The sequence below is a fragment of the Microtus ochrogaster genome, unplaced genomic scaffold (genome assembly GCF_000317375.1).
Source record: "Microtus ochrogaster isolate Prairie Vole_2 unplaced genomic scaffold, MicOch1.0 UNK14, whole genome shotgun sequence".
Classification (NCBI taxonomy): domain Eukaryota; kingdom Metazoa; phylum Chordata; class Mammalia; order Rodentia; family Cricetidae; genus Microtus; species Microtus ochrogaster.
Genome location: NW_004949112.1, coordinates 1,505,905 through 1,525,727, shown reverse-complemented (window position 1 = coordinate 1,525,727; position 19,823 = coordinate 1,505,905). Strand labels below are relative to the sequence as shown.

The 19,823-nt window shown below is 54.9% G+C and overlaps 3 protein-coding genes across 9 annotated transcripts; 2 read left to right on the top strand and 1 right to left on the bottom strand.

Moving 5' to 3' along the window:
• The first annotated feature begins 1,337 nt into the window (after positions 1-1,337).
• On the top strand, positions 1,338-5,907 carry Ca11 (carbonic anhydrase 11). 2 transcript variants are annotated; one of them, XM_005366781.2, is made up of 9 exons: positions 1,340-1,844; positions 1,932-2,006; positions 2,704-2,846; positions 3,812-3,997; positions 4,199-4,294; positions 4,434-4,506; positions 4,849-5,003; positions 5,099-5,264; positions 5,782-5,907. In XM_005366781.2, the coding sequence occupies exons 1-9, from the start codon at positions 1,778-1,780 to the stop codon at positions 5,805-5,807; spliced, it is 987 nt and encodes a 328-aa protein (XP_005366838.1). In that variant the 5' UTR covers positions 1,340-1,777; the 3' UTR covers positions 5,808-5,907. The 2 variants fall into 2 exon arrangements, with proteins under 2 accessions (XP_005366837.1, XP_005366838.1); XM_005366780.2 differs by having other exon boundaries at positions 1,338-1,844; positions 5,099-5,907.
• Positions 5,908-6,287: 380 nt separating this feature from the next.
• On the top strand, positions 6,288-11,346 carry Dbp (D-box binding PAR bZIP transcription factor). The gene is made up of 4 exons (XM_005366779.3): positions 6,288-7,047; positions 7,842-8,252; positions 9,493-9,704; positions 10,852-11,346. The coding sequence occupies exons 1-4, from the start codon at positions 6,909-6,911 to the stop codon at positions 11,065-11,067; spliced, it is 978 nt and encodes a 325-aa protein (XP_005366836.1). The 5' UTR covers positions 6,288-6,908; the 3' UTR covers positions 11,068-11,346.
• A 101-nt stretch (positions 11,347-11,447) lies between these two features.
• Positions 11,448-19,734, bottom strand: Sphk2 (sphingosine kinase 2). 6 transcript variants are annotated; one of them, XM_013353672.2, is made up of 7 exons: positions 19,498-19,734; positions 17,760-17,898; positions 14,303-14,768; positions 13,581-13,730; positions 13,382-13,476; positions 13,183-13,298; positions 11,448-12,979 (listed from the first exon to the last, which is right to left on the bottom strand). In XM_013353672.2, exons 3-7 carry the CDS (start codon positions 14,703-14,705, stop codon positions 11,899-11,901), a joined length of 1,845 nt encoding a protein of 614 aa, XP_013209126.1. In that variant the 5' UTR covers positions 14,706-14,768; positions 17,760-17,898; positions 19,498-19,734; the 3' UTR covers positions 11,448-11,898. The 6 variants fall into 6 exon arrangements, with proteins under 6 accessions (XP_013209126.1, XP_005366834.1, XP_005366835.1 ...); XM_005366777.2 differs by lacking the exon at positions 17,760-17,898; XM_005366778.2 differs by lacking the exons at positions 17,760-17,898; positions 19,498-19,734 and adding an exon at positions 15,559-16,988.
• Between the last annotated feature and the right edge of the window lie 89 nt (positions 19,735-19,823).

The following is a 19,823-nucleotide window of genomic DNA, read 5'->3' as shown; positions in this document are numbered from 1 at the left end:
CTCCATGTCTCCCTGCCTGCCCCCCTCTGTCTAGAGGCCCTCCATGTCTCCCTGCCTGCCCCCCTCTGTCTAGAGGCCCTCCTCAAGTCATTCGGTCTGTGACTGGCCCTCTCCTCTGCCTTTGTCTTTGCTCTCTGCATGAGTAACTATGTTTAGGGTCCTGATGTCCAGATCTGTTTCTATGTTTCTGTCTTTTATCTCTGTCCTGCATTTCCTGCCGGAATGGTCCTTCTATCCTGTCCCTTAGTGTCTGCCTCACCCTATGTCTTTCTTTGTATCTGTTTGGCTCTGTCTCTCTTCTTGCCTGCCCTCCTGGCTCCTTTAATCCCATGGGTGGGTCACTCTGCTTCAACCTTTAATGTATTTCTTTTCTTTTTCTTTTCATTTTTCTTCTTTCTTTCTTTGTCTCAATTTCATTTTCAAGACTGGGTTTCTCTGTGTAACCCTGGCCTCCTGGGACTTGCTCTGTAGACCAGGCTGACCTTAAACTCAGAGATCCACCTGTCTCTGCCTTCTGATTGTTGGGATTAAAGGCGTGCACCTCCACTCCAACTTCTAAAGTTATCTCTTGGTGCCTGCCTCTTCCCACCTCTCTGTCCTTCTGTGTCTCATTTCTTCTCGTTCTTTGTGGGTTGCCAATTGTTGTGTTTAGACAAGCAAGGTCTTATTGTGCAGTCTAGGCTGGCTTCAAATCTTCACCCCCTGAATGCTGGGGTCACAGTGGGAACCGCCATGCTTGGTCTGTGTGTTTACTGTCTTTGTCTCTTTCCCTGTGGCCTGGCACCATACTTTTCAGTGCCTGAGCTCTTGTCTCTCTGTCTCTATCTTTTCTTTCTGCATGGCATCTTGATCATTTTTTTTCCTCTAAGCATGTCTCTGACTCTGTGACTCTAATGTGTCTCCGTACTTGTCTTTCCCTCCTGCCTGGTTCTGAACATGAAGTCTCTCTGTGTCTCTCTTTCTCTGTCTCTCCCTCCTATCTGACATCTTGCTCTCCCCCGTCCCCACACACACCTTTCTGAGCACTCAGCTCGCCTCCAGCCTTCGCCTCACACCGAGTCCCCTAAGCCTCTACCTCCCCCTCCCGGCCAGCTGCCTTTCTGCACTCCAGGTCCCCAATGCCTAGTGGCATTCTGGCCTTGGCACCTGGAGCCGGGGGCCTCGGGCTCTCTCAGCTGCAGCTCCTCCCTTCCCAGGGCTGGGTCCCCGGGTGCGGCCCTTTTTACTGCGGAGGCCCCCAGTCAAATATCAAACCAGTGGGAGCAAGAGGGTGGGGAAGAGGGAAGCAGGATCAGAGGTGATGGGGGTGGGGATAGGGAGGGAGCGTGGGAAGAGGAGGAGGAGATGGAAAGAGGGAGAGGCAGCACCGGGCGAGGGAGGAGGTGAGATAGAAAGGAAGGCTGAGTCGAACAGGGAGGAGGAGGACCGAGGGAAGAAGAGAAGGCAGGGTGAGGGAGGAGGCGGAGGGAGTGCACGCGGCGAGTGCGCGGCTGGGTTCGCTGGATGAGAGCGAAGAGGGGGTGTGCATCGGCACCAAGAGGGACCCGGAGCCGGCGAGACCGATCGCAGCTCTGGGAGATAGAACGAGAGCAGAGCGCCGGCCCAGGCAGGCGGAGGAGTGCGCTTCAAACGGGCACTGGGGAGCGCGGTCCCAGCCCCTGCATCTCGGGAGCTAGGTTTCCCGTGCTGGGGACAGCCAGGCTGGAAGTCCCAGGAGGAGGGAAGGGAAGAACTAGGAGGCTGGGAGCTGGGAAAGGGTCCCTCCGAGGCCTCTTGGATGGGGGGTGCGGCTCGCCTGAGCGCCCCTCAAGCGCTGGTACTCTGGGCCGCACTGGGAGCGGCAGGTAAGGCCTGGGGGTCCGGGAAGTAGCCCCTAAGGGAGGAGCGGGGTGGGGTGCCTAGGAGAAGGATGCAGGCTGCTCTCTTCCTAGCTCACATCGGACCTGCACCTGATCCCGAGGACTGGTGGAGCTACAAGGAGAATCTCCAGGGAAACTTCGTGCCAGGTGCAAACAGGGTGGAGACCCGGAGCCCGATCCCGTTTTCCTAGGCGCTGTTTTCCCCAGACTCCAGACTTTGGGTCCTCGATCCTCTCATCTTCCACAGGACCAACGCTCCCAGCCCCTTCTTTCTTCCCCCAGGAGTGAGCCCAGCCTCTGAACCTCAGCGGCTCACCATGGGACATTATACATGCGCATTTCAAGTAGTGAGTGGGAGTGAGTGCAAGGAAAGAAAAGTGTGGGGGTGGAGAGATGGAGGTGGTGTTTGCCGCCGGAGGCCGGTCCTATTCCTGCACAGGCTCGGTGGCGGTAGTGCAGGTCCCTGCCCCGCCCCTCACCCGTGTCTTCTGCAACTCTCCCCTAATACTCTAATCCAGCTGTGGGACTTGGGAGACTAAAAGAACTACAATTCCCATGAGGCATTGGGACAGACAGGAGATGAATTAGTTGGTTTCACCTCTGAGGCCTATTGGGAGTTGTAGTTCTGTTTTTACATAGCCTTAAGTTGGGAACAATACATGGACGAGTTAGGAGCTTCTGGGAAAGGATTCCAAAATTCATCTAGGAAATAGGATTCTGGTTTTTCTGTGCTTTTCTCTTCGCTTCAGATTTCTGCCCTCTTTCTTCAGACGGGTTGGTTATACCTGCCCCAGTCCAGCACAGCAGATCCTGACCAGGATCCAGTCTGTTTCTGTTCCCACAGGGCCTCCCTTCTGGGGCTTGGTGAACGCTGCCTGGAGCCTATGCGCTGTGGGAAAGCGGCAGAGCCCCGTGGATGTGGAGCTGAAGCGGGTTCTTTACGACCCTTTTCTGCCCCCACTCAGGCTCAGCACCGGGGGAGAAAAGGTAAGGAGCCTTGCATTGGGGTGAGTTTGAGCAGAGAGCCTGTGCTGAGGCGGATGGTAGCTGTGGGGAACAAAAGGTACCAGCTGGGTGGAGAGAGGCGAGGCGCCTCACTCTCTGCAGATCCTCTGTTCTTCCATTTCCCACTGGTTTCCTCGACTTCCCATGTTTGCCAAAACTGATGAAAACAAACTGCAACCCATGCCAAGCGTTTGAAAAGGCTAAACCCATGAATGTGCACAGGACCCACACGATAGGTGCCGTTTCTCTTCTATATTACACACACCGAGGTACCATTTCTTTAAGAGAGGCCAAAGCCTCAAAGTCATTTTCTAGTCTGTCCCTCAGTTCCTCAAATCTACTTTCACACTAGGCTCACGACAATCATTCCTGTCCTTTTCATTTCCTGCCCCTCCATCTTCCGCCCTTATCCAGTCCTCCCAGTCCTTCGTCTAGCCTTCTGCTCTATAGCCTGTAATCCATTATTCAAACTATAGCCCCCACTCCTATGTCATCCTAGCTACACAGGAGGCAGAGACAGGAGGATCTCTGTGAGTTAGAGGCCAGCCTGGTCTACAAACCAAGTTCCAGGACAGCCAGAGCTGTTATCGAAAGAAACCCTGTCTCAAAACAAACAAACAAACAAACACACAAAATAAATAAATGAATGAATGAAAGGAAGAGGAAAGACTTACTCTATAGCCTAGTCTGGACTTGAACTCATGACACTCCTCCTGCCTCAGCTTCCTGGGGGCTAGGATTACAAGCCTGAAATAGTACTCCTGGTCCAGTACTTGTTAACCGGATTAATTCATCAGTGTTGAATACCTGTAGAAGACATGGTCTGAGTCTGGGGAGTGGCTTATGCCTAATCAATATTAAATTGTTGGACTCAGGGAATGGACGAGTGGAGCATGGGCGGGAGCCATCTCTCTCTGTGTCCCCAATAGCTTCTGCCTCTCCTGCAGCTCCGGGGAACCTTGTACAACACTGGCCGCCATGTCTCCTTCCTACCTGCATCCCGCCCTGTGGTCAACGTGTCTGGGGGTCCTCTTCTTTATAGCCACCGACTCAGTGAACTTCGGCTGCTGTTTGGATCTCGAGATGGGGCTGGCTCTGAACACCAGATCAACCACCAGGGCTTCTCTGCTGAGGTGGTGACCTCTAACCTATTCCACACCAGGCCACCCTATTTTTTTTTTTATCTTTACCTCATTCATCTACCAAAGGCTACCTGTCCCCACCCTAAGTATTTATCCCTAATGCAATTCTGAACACCAAAAGCCTTAGCGTTGAAACCATCCTCTAGACCCCTCTGCTAAGGACCCCTTCTCCTTGTGCCCCTACTCCCCCAGGTGCAGCTAATCCACTTCAACCAAGAACTCTACGGGAATCTCAGTGCCGCCTCAAGGGGCCCCAATGGCCTCGCTATTCTCAGCCTCTTTGTCAATGTGAGGGAGGCAAGATGGGCAGCTGGCTTCCAGGGTGCGAGGGCCAAGGGAGGCTGGGAGGCTAGGCTCTTTATTCTGGGGTGGTGGGCCTTTGGGGAGCCCTGGGCTGCTGTCTCCTCGCCTCATGCCCCCTGCATAGGTGGCTGGCAGCTCCAACCCATTCCTCAGTCGGCTCCTCAACCGGGACACCATCACCCGAATCTCCTACAAGAGTAAGTCCCCAAGCTTGGGGTGGAATCCCAGCTATGAGAGAGGCTGAGGAAGGAGGGTGACAAGGCCAATCTGGGCTGCAGAGTGGGTTCAAGGCCGGTCTGGGCTACTTAGTAAGATCCAATGTCAAGACAAGAAGTGAAGAGAGTGGCTCGAGATGGAGCGTGGTGATAGAATCCTGATTTGAACCCCTCAGGGAAGGGCTCAGTGGTACCTGCCTGGCATGCCTGAAGCCTAGGTTCAATCTCCATACTGCAATAAAAACAGCGAACTCCCCATGTATTGCTTGTGCACAGGTGGGTTCCCAGGGGACACCCTTTCATGCTGGTTTGATATCCCCTCAGATGATGCCTACTTTCTTCAAGACCTGAGCCTGGAGCTCCTGTTTCCAGACTCCTTTGGCTTCATCACCTATCAGGGCTCTCTCAGCACCCCTCCGTGCTCCGAGACTGTTACCTGGATCCTCATCGACAGGGCTCTCAATATCACCTCCCTCCAGGTGACCATGTGTGCATGCTGCCCCATCCTAAGTACTGCATTCCCTGGGCTCCGACCTTCGCACTCACCCATGTCTTCCTGTGCTTATTGAGGCAGATGCACTCCCTGAGGCTCCTGAGCCAGAACCCCCCATCCCAGATCTTCCAGAGCCTCAGCGGTAATGGCCGGCCCCTGCAGCCCTTGGCCCACAGAGCCTTGAGGGGCAACAGGGACCCCCGGCATCCCGAGAGGCGCTGCCGAGGCCCCAACTATCGCCTGCATGGTATGCTTCATGTGTACTCTCCTCGATACAGTCCGCATTATTCCAGGGCTATCTGTGGGACACATTCCTCAGTCCTTTCTCCTCCTCCCCACCGAGACACCTGTTTTCCTTGTGGTACAATTACATACTCATCCATGCCCTCTGCCTACGCACTTTCCAAGATGGTACGGTCCAAGTCACCTGTTTACAAATGGTATGACCCTACTTATGGCTAGAGTCTTGTCTTGGCTATCCCCTTTCTCAAAGTCAACGTGGTACAATCCCTCTGTCTTCTTCACTGCCCCCGGAAATCCTCTCAACAGGGTACGATGGTACAGTCCAGACTCCCATTTTTTCCCCCCTTCGTGTACAACAACCTAATCTGCACGTCCCATCTGACCCTCTTCCCTCCCTAAATGGTCCGATCCAGGAGCTATTTCCCCCAATTTGGTTTATTCCAGCCTCCTTTATCAGCCAGACTGTGGTAGAGCCTTATGTGCTCAGACTCCCCACCACAAGCCGGCGCCTTCTTTTGCAGTGGACGATGGTCCTCATGGTCGCTGAGACCGCCCCCCCAAAAGAGGATTACTCCCGCCTGTTCTGAGCTTCCTCACGAGGAAAGGGGAGTCACCCTAAAACAAAGCTATTAAAGGGACTGAATGTGTCCAGCTTCTCGGTGGTTTGATTTTCAGTCGCGATTGAGAAATATCAGGGTATTAAAAAAAATCTTTCCTGAAGCTCACGTCTTTCTGCTTTAACTTGCTGTAATTGGTGTTCTGCGTTTTTCCTCAAGCAACGAGCCCGTGTCCACGCGGCTGCTTTAAAATGCACCCCCTCCTGTCCCACACTCGAATCGGGCAGCACGCGCAGGCCCATGTGCTTCCCCTTCTTCCTGGCTCATTGGCTCGAAGTGGGTCACGGTCCCGCCTCCAGCGCCTCCTCTCATTGGCCAAATATAGGTCAGTGTCCCGCCTCCTTCCAAAAGGAGAGGCAACTTCACAAGCTCGAACCCCTCACGCGCCTCCAGGGTCTTGGCAGATCCCGTCACTTCATTGGCTGAGCGTCTCAAGGGCTCGAAATGTGTTTGGCCCTTGCTTGAGGCCCGAGGGAGGCACGAGGCTGGGGTGCGCGGCCCAAGAGGAGGGAGGGGGCCCAGAGGAGGGGCACGCGCTCTGGCGTCGGGTGTTTTGGTTTGGTTTTTTTTTTCCGCTAAAGAAGTTTGCTTTGGCCACGCCTCAAGGCTGCCGCCTCCTCCTGCCCCCCTCCTCCGCCCCTGGGCGCACACCTCTGGGTGCAGATTGCAAAGCGCCTTTCCTTGCGAGAAGTGCAAAATTTTCAAGAGCCAGAGGTTCGCCCAGCTGGTACAGAAGGAGCGCTCGCCGGTGTCTCTTGGGGACTCTGAGTTGCAAAGAGACAGCTGGTTGGTCCCCGCTCGCCCTGACTATAGGATCCTCCCAGGACACTCGGGAGTTGCACCTTTCTGCAGAGAGGACTGGCTGGCTCTCGGAGATCTCTAGGATCTGCAGCGATCGGATACTGGAGGCTTGCACGCCACTCGCTCCCGACCCTGGGACACACTCGCCCGAACCGCAGGAGTGTGCAGGTGACTGGCCTATCATCGTCGACTCTCCATGAGCTCATGAACCTGGGAGCAGGTGTCCGGCGATGGCGCGGCCTCTGAGCGACAGGACCCCGGGCCCCCTGCTGTTGGGAGGCCCGGCCGGAGCCCCTCCTTGCGGGGGAGCGTTGCTTGGGCTGCGGAGCCTTCTGCAGGGGACCAGCAAGCCCAAAGAGCCGGCCAGCTGTGAGTTCTAGTCTCACTGTCTTAAGGACTCAAATGTTGGGGTGGTGGTTCGTGGCACCTATGTGCTAGGTATCTCGTCTTTGCTAGTCCTCATTCGGTCACTCAGGTGTTTAGCCATCTCAGTCTCCCCGCGTCCATGGCCAAATCTGACACCTGGAAGGCCCAAGAGTCAAGTCCCCAGAGTCTTCCTCCATTAGGACGCAATCTAGGTGCCAGCCCCCTCTGTCTTCCCCTTGGCCTCCTGGGGAAGGGAGGGGGTGTGTCGGATGCTCACACGGTGCTGACACGGGCTTGGGCGGGGCCTCACGGGGTCACGTGGAGACTAGAGACGAGGAATGTGCCTGAGTGGTGGCGCCCCTTCCTGCCCCGAAAAGAGTATGGGGGAGGGGACGAGGGTGCCAGCGGTGGGGGAATTACTGAGCTGTTACTTTTTCTCTCTCACCTGCCCTACCTTTGATCCACCCTGTCTCTAAATCCCTCTTTGTAAACTTGCATCGTTTGTCTCTGGGTTTTTTCTGACACTATCCCTGTTCTTCTCTACACTTTCTCTTTCCTCTCTTTGGGTCCCTGTCGTCTTGTCCCTCTCTCTGGGACTCTCCATCCATGTCTGTCTGTACATCCCCTCCTCTTTCTGGGTTCCCGTTTCCCTCCTTGTCCCCACTTCTCTGGGTCTTTGCCCTATGACTCCCATCTCCTCACTTTGTATTTTCGCCATGCGGGTTTCTATACTTCATCTGTGACTTGGGGTTCCTCCTGTGTGTCTCCATCCCATTCCGTCTCTCCCTGACCCACAGGTCTCCTGAAGGAAAAGGAGCGGAAGGCGACTCTGCCCTCAGCTCCCGTTCCGGCACCGGGCCTGGAAACGGCTGGCCCAGCCGATGCCCCGACTGGGGCGGTTGGTGGCGGTGGGTCCCCGCGGGGGCGCTCAGGGCCGGCGGCTGGCCCGAGTCTTTTTGCGCCGCTGCTGTGGGAACGCACTTTGCCTTTCGGCGACGTGGAGTACGTGGACCTGGACGCCTTCCTGCTGGAGCACGGGCTCCCGCCGAGCCCGCCGCCCCCCGGGGCCCTGTCGCCGGTAGCCTCTCCGGCACGCACGCCCGCGCCCTCCCCGGGGCCCAGCTCTTGCGGCTCCTCTTCCCCCAGCTCGTCGCCGGGGCACGCCCCCGCGCGGGCTACGCTGGGAGCCGCCGGCGGCCACCGCGCAGGTGCGGTGAAGGGGCGGGGCTGGCGGGCAGGGGACGGGCGTCGCCATGCTTTTAGAAGTCTGCCCAATGAGATGCCGTGATCAATTAGGACATCTGGGCCCCCAAATGCGAGAAGGTTGTCTAGTGAAAGGCTGTATTTTTCTCTAGGACTAAGTTTCCTCATGCTCTTGGAGCCAAGACTAGAAACTCAGAACGCCTTAGTTAACTGGGGAGCGGACTGTCTCAAAGTCTCTGTCCAGATTTTGGGAAACGAGATAGGACTGGACATCAAGGACACCTAAAATGGGAGCAGGCCAGAGCTGGGCGCTAGGTTCCCGGCTCCACCCCCTCCTTTCCAGTTGAGGGTGTTGCATTCTGGTTCTCAGAGTCTTGAAGCAGAGAATGTCGGGGTCCCGATTCTGGATTGTCCAGAGGGAGCTCCCCATATTCCTGCGACGGGCACCTAGGATCTTAGAATTGTGGCAAAGGGCTTGTCAGCCGGTTCCCCCACGATTCCCCTTAAGTGCGGGGTGGGGAGGTAGGATCCTTGGAGATGTTGGAGCTGATACCAAAAGGAACAAGAGGGGAGGCGACCCCCCTATCAAGACAAGGAGTCTCGATGTGGGACGCCTGGGTACACCTGTCCCTGATCCGACCTCCAGGCAAAACACTGCAGCACATTCCCGCGCCACGTGAGTCCTCCTTCCCTGCTGCGCGCACGCGCTCTCACGCGCGAGGAGGCGGGGCCGGGGAACGTGAGGGTGCGTGGGGGGGGGGAGAGAAGGGAAGCAGTCGGCCACACGTGATGCAGCCCTGAACCGGTGTCCTCGTTTGGCCCCCGACTTGTCTGTTCTTAAAGGCACAGGCATCTGCTTTTTTTTAAGCCAAGCTCCTAGAATCTCGGAGCAGCTTCTGCTTTTCCATCACTCTTAGGAGTGAGTCTAACAGGTTTAAACTCTGAGCATACAGAGGATTTCAGTAAGTAGAACTCAGACGAGAGTGGGAGCAAAGCTAATACCGAATCTGAAGTTTGGAGGTTTTGGAAGCTGCTAGCAGACTCATGGGATGTTTGTGCCTTACTCGTAAAGGTAGAATTACTTTCTTGGAGGCTGAGGGTCTTTGTCATAGGGTTGATGCTTGACCGGCAGGCTTTGCGTCAAGTGCAGAAACTGCCCAGCGGTTTCTGAGATGGAGGGTGCCTCTGAAACAGCAGTCCCCAAACTGAATACTCAGGAAACTCAAGTGATGTGTATTTCTCCAGGCTTGACCTCCAGGGACACACCCAGTCCTGTGGACCCAGACTCCGTGGAGATGCTAATGACCTTTGAACCTGATCCAGCTGACCTTGCCCTGTCAAGCATTCCAGGCCAGGAGACTTTTGACCCTCGGAGACACCGCTTCTCAGAGGAGGAACTGAAGCCTCAGCCAATCATGAAGAAGGCAAGGAAAGTCCAGGTGCCTGAGGAACAGAAGGTGAGCAGGTGTGAGGCATGGCCTTGATCAGGAAGGAAGCTTCTCTTTGGGATGAGGTCTCAGAGCCCTATAGGCATACCTGATTCATGAGGCTCCTAGGGACAGGCTTTGTCCTGAGAGTCACCAAGATGGTGTCACTGTGGAGTCCAGTCACACGGACCTAGAACCCCCATGTGGATCAGAGACCTCGTTGCCAGCTACAGCTTTCTTTAGCCTCCTATTAGCTTCTCAGCAGCTGACCTGGCTGGGTCTGACATTGGCAGCCTGGGGCCTGGAAGTCACCTGCTACCAGCCATGTTCTAATTTGCGGGAGTTTCAGCAGCAAATGAGTCCTAACGTTCTGGTTTTGCTCTTATTGGGGTCTCTGCTAGCGAAGAAGGCTTCTCTCACGTCTTTGCCACGACCTTGTATTATAGCCATCCAGCATCCAGTTCCCTCTTAAGTGTCGCTTTCTTCTTCAGCGCTCAGCTGTTGCTAGGGAATGTGAATGAGTCCTGGCAGGCTGGGACCTTTAATTAGGAAGCTGGGTGGAGGACCCTTGGTATAATCCTCAGGGGAAGCATAAGCCTCCAGCTCTTCCTTCAGTTAGGTACTGGAGGGAGAAAGGGGAGGGCAGCCCCCCTCCATCAGTAAGGGCAGAAGGAAAGAGACTGGATCCAATCATTGGGTCTACTTACAGCTCGTATTTACTTACTGAGATGAGGTTGCCTTGGCAACCAGGACATCAAACCCCATGGGGAGGGGGTGCTAACCAAGCTTTTCTTAGCAACCAGGGTCTGGAAAGGTGATGTTGTAGGGCAGTGTGCTCTTCCATGGGATAAGCCCCTTAGACCCTGAAGGTCTCGTTGCTAGTGTAACAAACATCCATAGCAACCAGCTTTCCATAGGTCCTTGTCAAGTGGGAGGCTTGCTCTGCACAGTGGAGAATTGAAGACCAGGTCTGTTTTTTTACATATGTGTGCCTGGAGTCTATCTCGCGTTTTACTTTCTGCTAGGGATCTGCTCTTAGCAGGTAGGGCAGTAGACAGCAGAACCTTGGGTACCTATCCCAGCATAGACATTTAGGTCTTATGCTGTGGGAGTGTTTCCAAACCTGCCACTTGTTCCTTTGTTGGATCTCAGTGCCTTTCCACTCCTCTGTCCCCAGGATGAGAAGTATTGGAGCCGGAGGTACAAGAACAATGAGGCAGCCAAGAGGTCTCGAGATGCACGAAGACTCAAAGAGAATCAGATATCGGTGCGGGCAGCTTTCCTGGAGAAGGAGAATGCCCTATTGCGGCAGGAGGTGGTGGCTGTGCGGCAGGAGCTGTCCCATTACCGCGCTGTCCTTTCACGCTACCAGGCCCAGCATGGGACACTGTGAGGCTCCTTCCACCCTGCCTGGGCAGCGCCCTATTCCTTACTCAGACTTCACCTGACACTCTTGCTCCCTCCTTGTTCCGTGGCCGATGGTCTGGCCAGCTAGGTGACCCCAGGGACGTCATGATACAAATACATTTATATTTTTAAGAAAAAGCTAGCTTCCTCCCACCTCCCTCGTGGGGGTGGGGAGGGTCCTGTGTGTGCTCTTAGCACTTCGGGGAACCTGTCTACCCAACCGCCTCCGTCAACACAATCCTGAATAAATCTTGAGAACCCAGGAGACAGCTCTTGTGGGGGACAAAGCAGCTACTGGCTCTGAGTACAAAGCCAGTGGCAGCTCAAGTTGGGTAAAGGACAGATGTCACTGAAAGGACCGTCGGATGGAAGGGCGACGAAGAGAGCGACGCTTTTATTGCATAGACCTTTTCAATTGATTTTTAGACCAGGGACACACAAGACATACAACATGAGAAGTGAATTTCCCACCCCAAACCGGCAAGGGGTGGACCATTAGTGCAAATCCTGGGGGGGGGGAGGGGGAAACCTGCCCCTCAAGGGCTGATTGGACCGTCAAACGGAGGCACCGAGTAGGCAAGAAACCCTGGCTGGCCAATGAGCTGAGGCCTTGCTAGCTAATACATTCCAGGCCCCATCATTGGACAGCAAAAAAGGCAGGCCCCACCCTCAGCCGCTAGGTCCTCTGGGAATTGAGGGTCAGGACCAGTATCCACCCCTGCTGCGAATCCTGGTATCCCTTCTACCTATAAAAGCCAGGCCATATCCTATGATACTGTGGTCCCACCACCTTGTAATATTTCAGGCTCCTTTAAGTTTACGGCTTTTGACCCGCAGGCCCAGTGAGCAGCGTGGCGAGACTGGGATGCACCTGCGCCTGCATTGGCCCGTACTCCACTAGCTCCCCGTCCACAGTGAGCACGCCACGAGGCGTGAGTGGCTCGAGGCGGAAAGCTCGAGCTGCAGCATAGCTCAGGTGCGGGCAGCCCAGGCTGAAGTGGTTTCCGTGCTCCATGGCCAGCAAAATACGCAGTAGTGCAGCTCGTGAAATGCCGCTGCGCACCCAGCACAGGTGCACCACGCCGTCATCAAACCGAGCATGTGGGGCGGCCACCAGGTCTGCACCGAGGTGGCTGGGCAAGATGGCCAACATGAGCACAAATTCGCCCTCTATTGTCACCCAGTCTGGGGGCAGTGGAGAGCCCAGGGGAGGGAGCAGGTGGTCAGATGGGCCCCAGGTAGAGATTTTCGGAGTATTGGAGGTCGGAGGCGGGGACCCCGAGGATGCCGGCATTTCTGGGGGCGCTTCACTGATGGGTGAAAGCTGAGCTGTTTTGGGAGAATTGGGGGGTGAAGGAAGCAGTGGGTCTGGGGACAGAGGTGCGTCTCCAGCTCCCCCCCAATCTCCAGTCAGTTCTGGACCACCACCATTGAGGGAAAGACCAGGTAGAGGTTCAGGAGAGCCAGGGGAGGCCAAAGCAGGTTGGGGCAGGGGCAGGGGCAGGTCAGACACTGAACGATGTAGGGGCGAGTGGGTGGCAGCTGGAGCTGGGGCTGGGGCCAAGACTAGTTCTGACTTGGCTCGAGGCAGGCTATGGCCTGGGATGGGCAAAGCTGTCTCTGTGGTAGCGGGGAGGTAGGAGAGGCGTCCACGGTAGGTATGCAATGTGGCCAGGCCTAGCACTGCACCCAGTGTGAATCGAGCACTGCCCAGGGCCCTGAAACGCTCGCTGTGAATGTCCACATCTGACAGGAATCCCCAGGCCACTGACAGGAAGGAAAAACAGCGGGATCCTGAGGCTAGCGTGACGGAGAGCAGGTCCAGAGGCTTGCTGCCGCCACGGCAGAGAAGCAGCGAGCAGTTGAGCAGCAGGTCAACACCGACAGCAGGCTCAAACCTTCACGGCCAGAGATGGGTGTCATAGGGGAAAGAGCAATGGGGTGGGGTGACAGCCGGGGAAAAGGACGGTGTGCCCACCAGGGAGCCATCCCCGCTAACAGGAAGAGGGGCAGGAAGCTGAAATGTCTCGGGACCCTGTAGCTCCAGACTCATCCCTCTCTTTAGCAGGTATCCCTGCTGTCTCAGAAGCCATCAACGTACCCACCATGGTGGTTAACCGCCCCAGCTAGGGCATTGCCGGAACCGCAGGGGAGGACCCCAATGGGCATCCGCACGGCATCTTTCCAGTCTGGACGATCAAGGAGCCCGTTCAGCACCTGTGGTTGGGATAGGGCTGCCTGGGTCCTCTTTACCCTCTCTGGTTACCCCCGGGGCTGGGTTAGAGTGTTTGTGGCTTTACCTCATAAAGCAACCCATCTCCAGAAACAGTGACAATGCCTTCCCACTCACTGAGGCTCAACCCCTGGACCAGCTCACGGGCATGGTTCTGTCGTTCTAAGTAGACAAATAAAAGGGTTAGTCAAGAAGCCTCCTCACCCTGCCACTCCCCTCCGGAAGATCCGGGAGTATCCCTCCCCACCCTCTCCCAAAGCCCCTACCTGTCTGTATGAGGTTAAAGGACAGTCCAGCCTCGGAGATCATGGGCACCACGTAGTCCATACAGCGCTGCCAGGCCAGGCCCCGCCCCCCAAAAGGATTAACCAATATAAGCAGCCTTGGCCTCCGGGGCAGCAGTTCAGGGGTGATTTCTAAGGAGATAGCAAGAGAGAAAGAAAGGGCTGACCATGCCAGAGGCCAGAAACCAGAGCTCCTCCTCTTGATAAAGGAACCCCAAGGAGACTTGATAAGTCAAGGGCAGGTACCCAGGGCCTGCTGGGAGTTTCCCTTCTGTCACCTGGCCGGTGTGGGCAGCCCAGGTTTCTCACTGGTGCTGAGATAAAGGGTTGGTTGTGAAAGCAACTATGTGCCCTTTGAGCTCGTATGTGGGAGGTGGAGAAAGAAGCCTTGATCCCTCAGCACGGTTAACAAGCTCTGAGGCCTGGGAGGCACACACAGGAAGTGGGGCCCTGGGTGGGGAAGGCTCTGCTGGGAAGCACCCTCCCTGTGGAGACCTGTGTGGTAGCTCTCACCACCCCCAGTCAGCCTCCCGTCACACACCTGGGAGGCTGTCACTCATCTGTGGTCCAGGAAGGGTCAGACAGTACAGCCTAGAGCAGAAGACCTCAGCCTAGAGCAGAAGACCTCAGTCTTCTGAGAAAGACCCAGAATGACACAAGGAAAGAGACAGAAACCCCCTTGTGGCTCTTTCCCCGCATCTCACCCTGCTCCCCAGACAGAGGTACTCCTCGAAGGAGACACATGAGGGCAGTAGCCCAGCGCTGGGCCTCTGCACGGTTCTCCTCGTAAGTGGCTGCACCATCAGCCCGGAAGGTCCGAATAGCTCTGCATCGGCCCCCGCGCCGGCGTGGGTAGGTGTAGACACAGAAGTAGGCTGCAGTGTCTGAGGGGCTGCGGCTCTGCAGAGTGCCACAGCCTGAGACCTCTGACAGAGGGACTAGGCCATTACGGGGCCGGGCTTCTGGCTTTGGGCGCAGCCGCTGTATGTGCAGGGCTTGCACTGTAAGGGTGAGAGCAAACCGAGGGCCATGGGCTGGGTAGGAACCAAACTCGCCGTGCAGGATTGGAGTACTGGAAGCCAGTGGCAGTGCTGGTGGTGGGGCCATGACTTCAGCCCTGTCCCAAGCACTTCTAGACCCCTGGCTTGTAGTCAGCTTCTGGTCCAGCCTCTGTGGGGAGGGAGGAAGACAATGGTCAGAGTTCTGCATCCTCACCGTAGGTGGGAAGGGAGCACCATAGACAGACTCAGAAGAGCATGAGGAGACCACATGAGGCAGGGCAGAAAGCATGGACACACTTACCTATCTTTCAGGACTCTGTATGCAACAACTAGTTAACAGCCAGCGATACCTTATTTCCGGAAACAACCCCACCCACAGAGAAACAACAAAAAACCCACACCAATCAGAAGACAAGAAAGAGCAGGGCCATGGTGGCGCACGCCTTTAATCCCAGCCCTCAGGAGGCAGAGGCAGGCAGATCTCTGAATTAGCAGCTAGCCTGATCTACAGAGCAAGTTCCAGGACAGCCAGGGATATGCAGAGAAACCCTGTCTTGACCCCCCCCCCCAAAAAAAAGTGGCCAAAGGCTAAGTAAGATACATGGTATACTGGGTGATGGCAAGGGCTCGAGGGAAGGGGAACAAGACACAGAGGGAAATTGCATGATAGAGACAGGAAAAAATAGGCTGAGACAGAAAGACACCGTCCCCTCCCACACACTGAGTCACTGTAGGCAGAGAGTGGAGAACCATGCAGACACACAGGCACAGAGAAGGGAGGGACAACTCTAAGAAGCAGGAAACACAGGCCAATAGGACACTTAAAAGTTTCTCACCCCAATGAAGAAAGCAACAGACAGGAGAGAACGGGCATGACACCCAGAGCAGTCAGAGGGCAGCCACACGGGAGTGACCAAGGGAGTGGCCGGCCACCAGCTGGTTTGTCGGGAAGCACTAACCTGGCTGGCTGGTCAGCCGCCTTCTCTTCGAGAAGATTGTGGGAGCCAGGGCTGAGCCCCTTCTGCTGTGCAGAAGGTCCAACCACTTAACTGCTCGCCTCTGGGAAATCTTACCCCGTCACCTGGGACACGCCCCCATGGACACTGTCTCTTGGGATCTACTTCTGTCCGCTCGCTGCCCTGGGCCGCTCTCTTAATGCCCAGGTTATCTACCCCGCCCTCAAACCTCCCTCAAATCAGATACCAGCACAGAGTCTTATACATGCTCCATTCTGGGTTGGGTCTCGGCCTCCCGGGACTCCAGATTTGGGCCTCCATCCACAGGTTCCCGGCTGTCCGCTCCGTCTGTCCCTGGTGTGTACCCTTACTCCAGGGCCGCAACGCAGGCCCGGGTCTGGGTCTCTATCCCAGGCATGGCCCTGGTTTGTTTCCAGATCCCACCAAGTGTTTCGTCTGGACCTCAGTGTCCGCCCCTCTAGGGTCATCCGGAACCCCACAACCTGCGTGCACGCCGCGTCCTCCCGGCCACCCCTCCAGAGTCAGCACTACCGCCCCCATCAGATCTAGGGGTGGGGGAAGGGTGTGCGCCCACCCAGCCAATGCCTGCGCAGCCAGTCTAAGCCGCACTAATGAGAGAGCAGGGAGGCGGGGCCATCCGCCTCCGGAACTACGCGACGAGACCTGACCGGTCGAGTGAGGAAACCGGGCGGGGCTACAGCCAAGCAAGGAGGCCCCATCATAACTGAGGGCACACACGCAGCAAAGGTAAGGACGCGGTTCGAGGCAAAGCTTAACTCGCCATCTTTGTTGAGGTCAAAATGGCCTGTCCCAACAGAGTTTAAAAAAAGAAAAGGGGCGTGGGGAAGGAGTTCTTCCACTGCAGAGAACAACTCTAGTTAATGTTGGTAACAGGGAGAGACAGAGCAAAGCAGAGATAGAAACAAAGAAATGAAAACATTAAGACTGGGGTTAGTGTGGTGGTACCTTGTAATTCTAGTACTTGGGAGGCTAAGGCCGAGGCATGTAGTGTAGGTCTGCCTTTGCTGCGCATACGTGACAGTTATGTGACAACTTGTGTCGAACAATGTAACAGTAACAAACCATAGGTGGAGACAGTTCTGGAATAACAACCAGAATGGGGAAGCTCATTAATTTACAACCTCTTTAGCTTGGACTCCAGACTTAGAGGAGGCAGAGTGAAATTAACATCTGCCCAGGAAACCACCATGTGACAAGACAGAGCCCGGAGAGGCAGGAGGGAGAAAGCTTTGGAAGCCCAGAGTCTGAGACGAAGGAAGCCCAGGGGAAAGAAAAAAGATGTTGACAAAGACAGGCAAGACATGGTGAAATGAAAGCAAAGAGCAAAAGAGTGGACAGCTGGGGACTGGCAGAACTTGAAAGACGACAGCGTGTGTGTGTGTGTGTGTGTGTGTGTGTGTGTGTGTGTGTGTGCCCCACACGTGGGGCGAAGCCCGCTCCCACTGAGCTGCACTCTCACAAGGCAGGGACAAAGCTTCACAGACATGGCCGGATAAGCGCATGCTGCATTCACTCCCCAGCAGCAACAGCCCCAGATGAGTGCTAAGGAGGGGGGCGGACCCCAGTGAAATGGGGACTGGGGACACAACCACTGAGCTCTGAGAACAATTAAGGCAAAAACCATGACCAAGGGGAAGAGGCCGAGACCTCAGCAGAGAAAGGGAAGAAGAAAGGGGAAGTGCTGGCTCACAAAGTCTCCTGCGCTCACCCTGAAGAGCCTCAGTTCACTGTCGGAGAAGAGGGCTGCTCATGCTGCCCGAGGGGAAGTCCAAGGCGGATAATAGAGACTCTGGGGCACTGCGGTTCCTTTAGTACAGTTCCTCATGCTGTGCTGACCCCAACCCTCAAAATTATTTTTGTTGCCACTTGATAGCTGTAATTTTGCTATCAGAAATTGTAATGTAGACAGGAGGTGGTGGTGCACGCCTTTAATCCCGGCAGATCTCTGTGTGTTCAAGGCCAGCCTGGTCTACAAGAGCTAGTTCCAGGACAGGCTCCAAAGCTACAGAGAAACTGTCTCGAAAAACCAAAAAAAAAAAACCAAAAAAAAAAAAAAAAGAAAGAAAGAAAATGTAATGTAAATATCTGATATGCAACCCCTGCAAAACGGTCCAGGAGTGGCGACCACACATTGAGAACCATGGCTCTAGCTAGAGCCTTACCTGGTTCCATTGCCCCTTGGATTCATGGTGTCCGGTGGGCAACCAGATCTCTGCTCTATCACAGCAGGGCCTGAGCCCAGCACAGGAGTGTCTGGGTGGAAACTTCTGCCTTCTCACTGTGCAGTCCCAGGTTGCAGCTCTGAAGACCAAGGGTACATTGCAGGCTCAGGGTCCCAGAGCCAACATCTCCCATCCAGCTAGCCCACCTCGTCCTCCCAAGTTCCAGCAACTGATTCTACCTAGCACTGTGAACAAAGTGTTGACTGAATGCTTAGAGACCGACACGACCAGGGAAGACACCCTGTTAGGATTATTATCATGAGGAAAAATATAGAAAAGTGACTTACCCAAGGTCTTAATTTTAAACAACAGAGTCAGGCGCTGTAAAACTGTGGTCCCAGCTGTAGGGACCAGCCATAACAAGCTAAATAGAAACAGACCACCCAAAGGAAGTTCTTTACTTCCAACTATTATCATCTGCCAGTGTAGGACTCAGCCACCAAAAGTTTAATGGAGGCCTGGGTGTCAGCAGTTTACCCTGAAGCAATACCTGGTTGCAGGAACGATAAACTGAGATTACCCAGCACCACCCAAAAACAAACCATCCAAAGGAAATTCCTAACTTTCCAACTGCTGTAGATAGGACCATCTGCCAGCACCCTCACCAGGACACCCCTAGACAGATGTCAGCCAATCAGGGGCCCTGAACCTGAGGAAACCCCTCACCCCCATCTTTACTACTATAAAACCCCAACTCTAAGTGAGCTTGGGGCTCTCCGTTTATTCCAATACGTTGGACATGCGGAGAGACTGAGTTTGCAAACTTGTATAAAGTAAAGGCTCAGCCGGGCGATGGTGGCGCACGCCTTTAATCCCAGCACTCGGGAGGCAGAGGCAGGCGGATCTCTGTGAGTTCGAGACCAGCCTGGTCTACAAGAGCTAGTTCCAGGACAGGCTCCAAAACCACAGAGAAACCCTGTCTCGAAAAACCAAAGAAAAAAAAATAAAAAATAAAAAAAATAAAGTAAAGGCTCTTTGCTTTTACACATGGGACTCGGTCTCCCTGTTGGCTTTTGGGGGACTTTGCGGATTTGGGCATGACACCAGCTACATGGGAGGCTGAGGCGGAACGACTGAATCAAGCCAGGATGGTCGGCTTTGTGAAACCTTGACTTAAAAAAAAATAACAAAAACAAAAACCAGCCTCGTCTGAGTAGTTGCCAATTTTTCTCTATCTCTCCTACTGCAGAGGATTCCCTGGGCTTTTCTCCTTCTCATCCTCCCCCCACCCCCGCCATGGTCTCTAACTCTTTCTCTCCGGGACAGGCTCTCAGGAGCCTGTTATCCAGCCCTTCCACCCCAGATTCGATCCCGGCCGAGGCTCCGCATGCCTTCTTTGCACATAAATACTTTGTATATCGAAAATGTAGCGCCAGTTCTGACTGGTTGAGAAAACAAACAAAAAAAAGAAAGAAAGAAAAATACGTTCTCCGAGGAAGGAAACTAAGGAGAGATCGGGGAAGAGCCCACTAGGGGCAGGGGAAAAGCTGAGCCCGTATGGGGTGGGGGTAACTGTAGGTTGAATTGCAGAAGAAAGTCTCAGGTTAGAGACCTTGTAGGGCTTCCTGAACTTCAGTTGCGTCCATTAAACTGAGCATAAGGGAAAGGCAGCTGCGGATTTAAGGAAATTTCTGGAAATGTGAGATTAGCTTTTTCTTCAGGCCGGGACAAGCCTCACCTCGAAAACACAGCCCACCCGGTCCTCCGGGAGCCACCGAGAAGCGGTCGGCCAGCGGCCAGAGCGTCACCGCGAGCTTCCTCCTGCTAACTCCAAGCATATCTCTCGCTCTCGGGTCCCTTTATCCTGAAGAATACAGAGAACAGGGACTGGGTCAGGCTAGACAGGCTCTCTGCGTGCCGGCCCTTTTCTCTGGTGTCGCATTGTTTTCGGTGGTTCTGTGGGACTCTGCAATGGGTCATCCACTATACCATAGAGAAACCCAGGTTGCGGTAGAGCGACGCGTCGCGCCCATGTGACGTCACCAACACACCACAGAGATACGC

Excerpts from the sequence above, each read along its gene's own strand:
- Ca11 (XM_005366780.2), top strand. The coding sequence starts at position 1,778 with ATGGGGGGTGCGGCTCGCCTGAGCGCCCCTCAAGCGCTGGTACTCTGG. Across the intron at positions 4,507-4,848 it reads CACCCGAATCTCCTACAAGA|ATGATGCCTACTTTCTTCAA; the intron begins GTAAGTCCCCAA and ends ATATCCCCTCAG. Across the intron at positions 5,004-5,098 it reads TCAATATCACCTCCCTCCAG|ATGCACTCCCTGAGGCTCCT; the intron begins GTGACCATGTGT and ends TTATTGAGGCAG.
- Dbp (XM_005366779.3), top strand. The coding sequence starts at position 6,909 with ATGGCGCGGCCTCTGAGCGACAGGACCCCGGGCCCCCTGCTGTTGGGA. Across the intron at positions 7,048-7,841 it reads GCCCAAAGAGCCGGCCAGCT|GTCTCCTGAAGGAAAAGGAG; the intron begins GTGAGTTCTAGT and ends CCTGACCCACAG. Across the intron at positions 9,705-10,851 it reads AGGTGCCTGAGGAACAGAAG|GATGAGAAGTATTGGAGCCG; the intron begins GTGAGCAGGTGT and ends CTCTGTCCCCAG.
- Sphk2 (XM_013353671.2), bottom strand. Across the intron at positions 13,731-14,302 it reads ACCTCTGTCTGGGGAGCAGG|AAATCACCCCTGAACTGCTG; the intron begins GTGAGATGCGGG and ends CTATCTCCTTAG. Across the intron at positions 12,980-13,182 it reads GCGGTTAACCACCATGGTGG|GTTTGAGCCTGCTGTCGGTG; the intron begins GTACGTTGATGG and ends CTGGCCGTGAAG.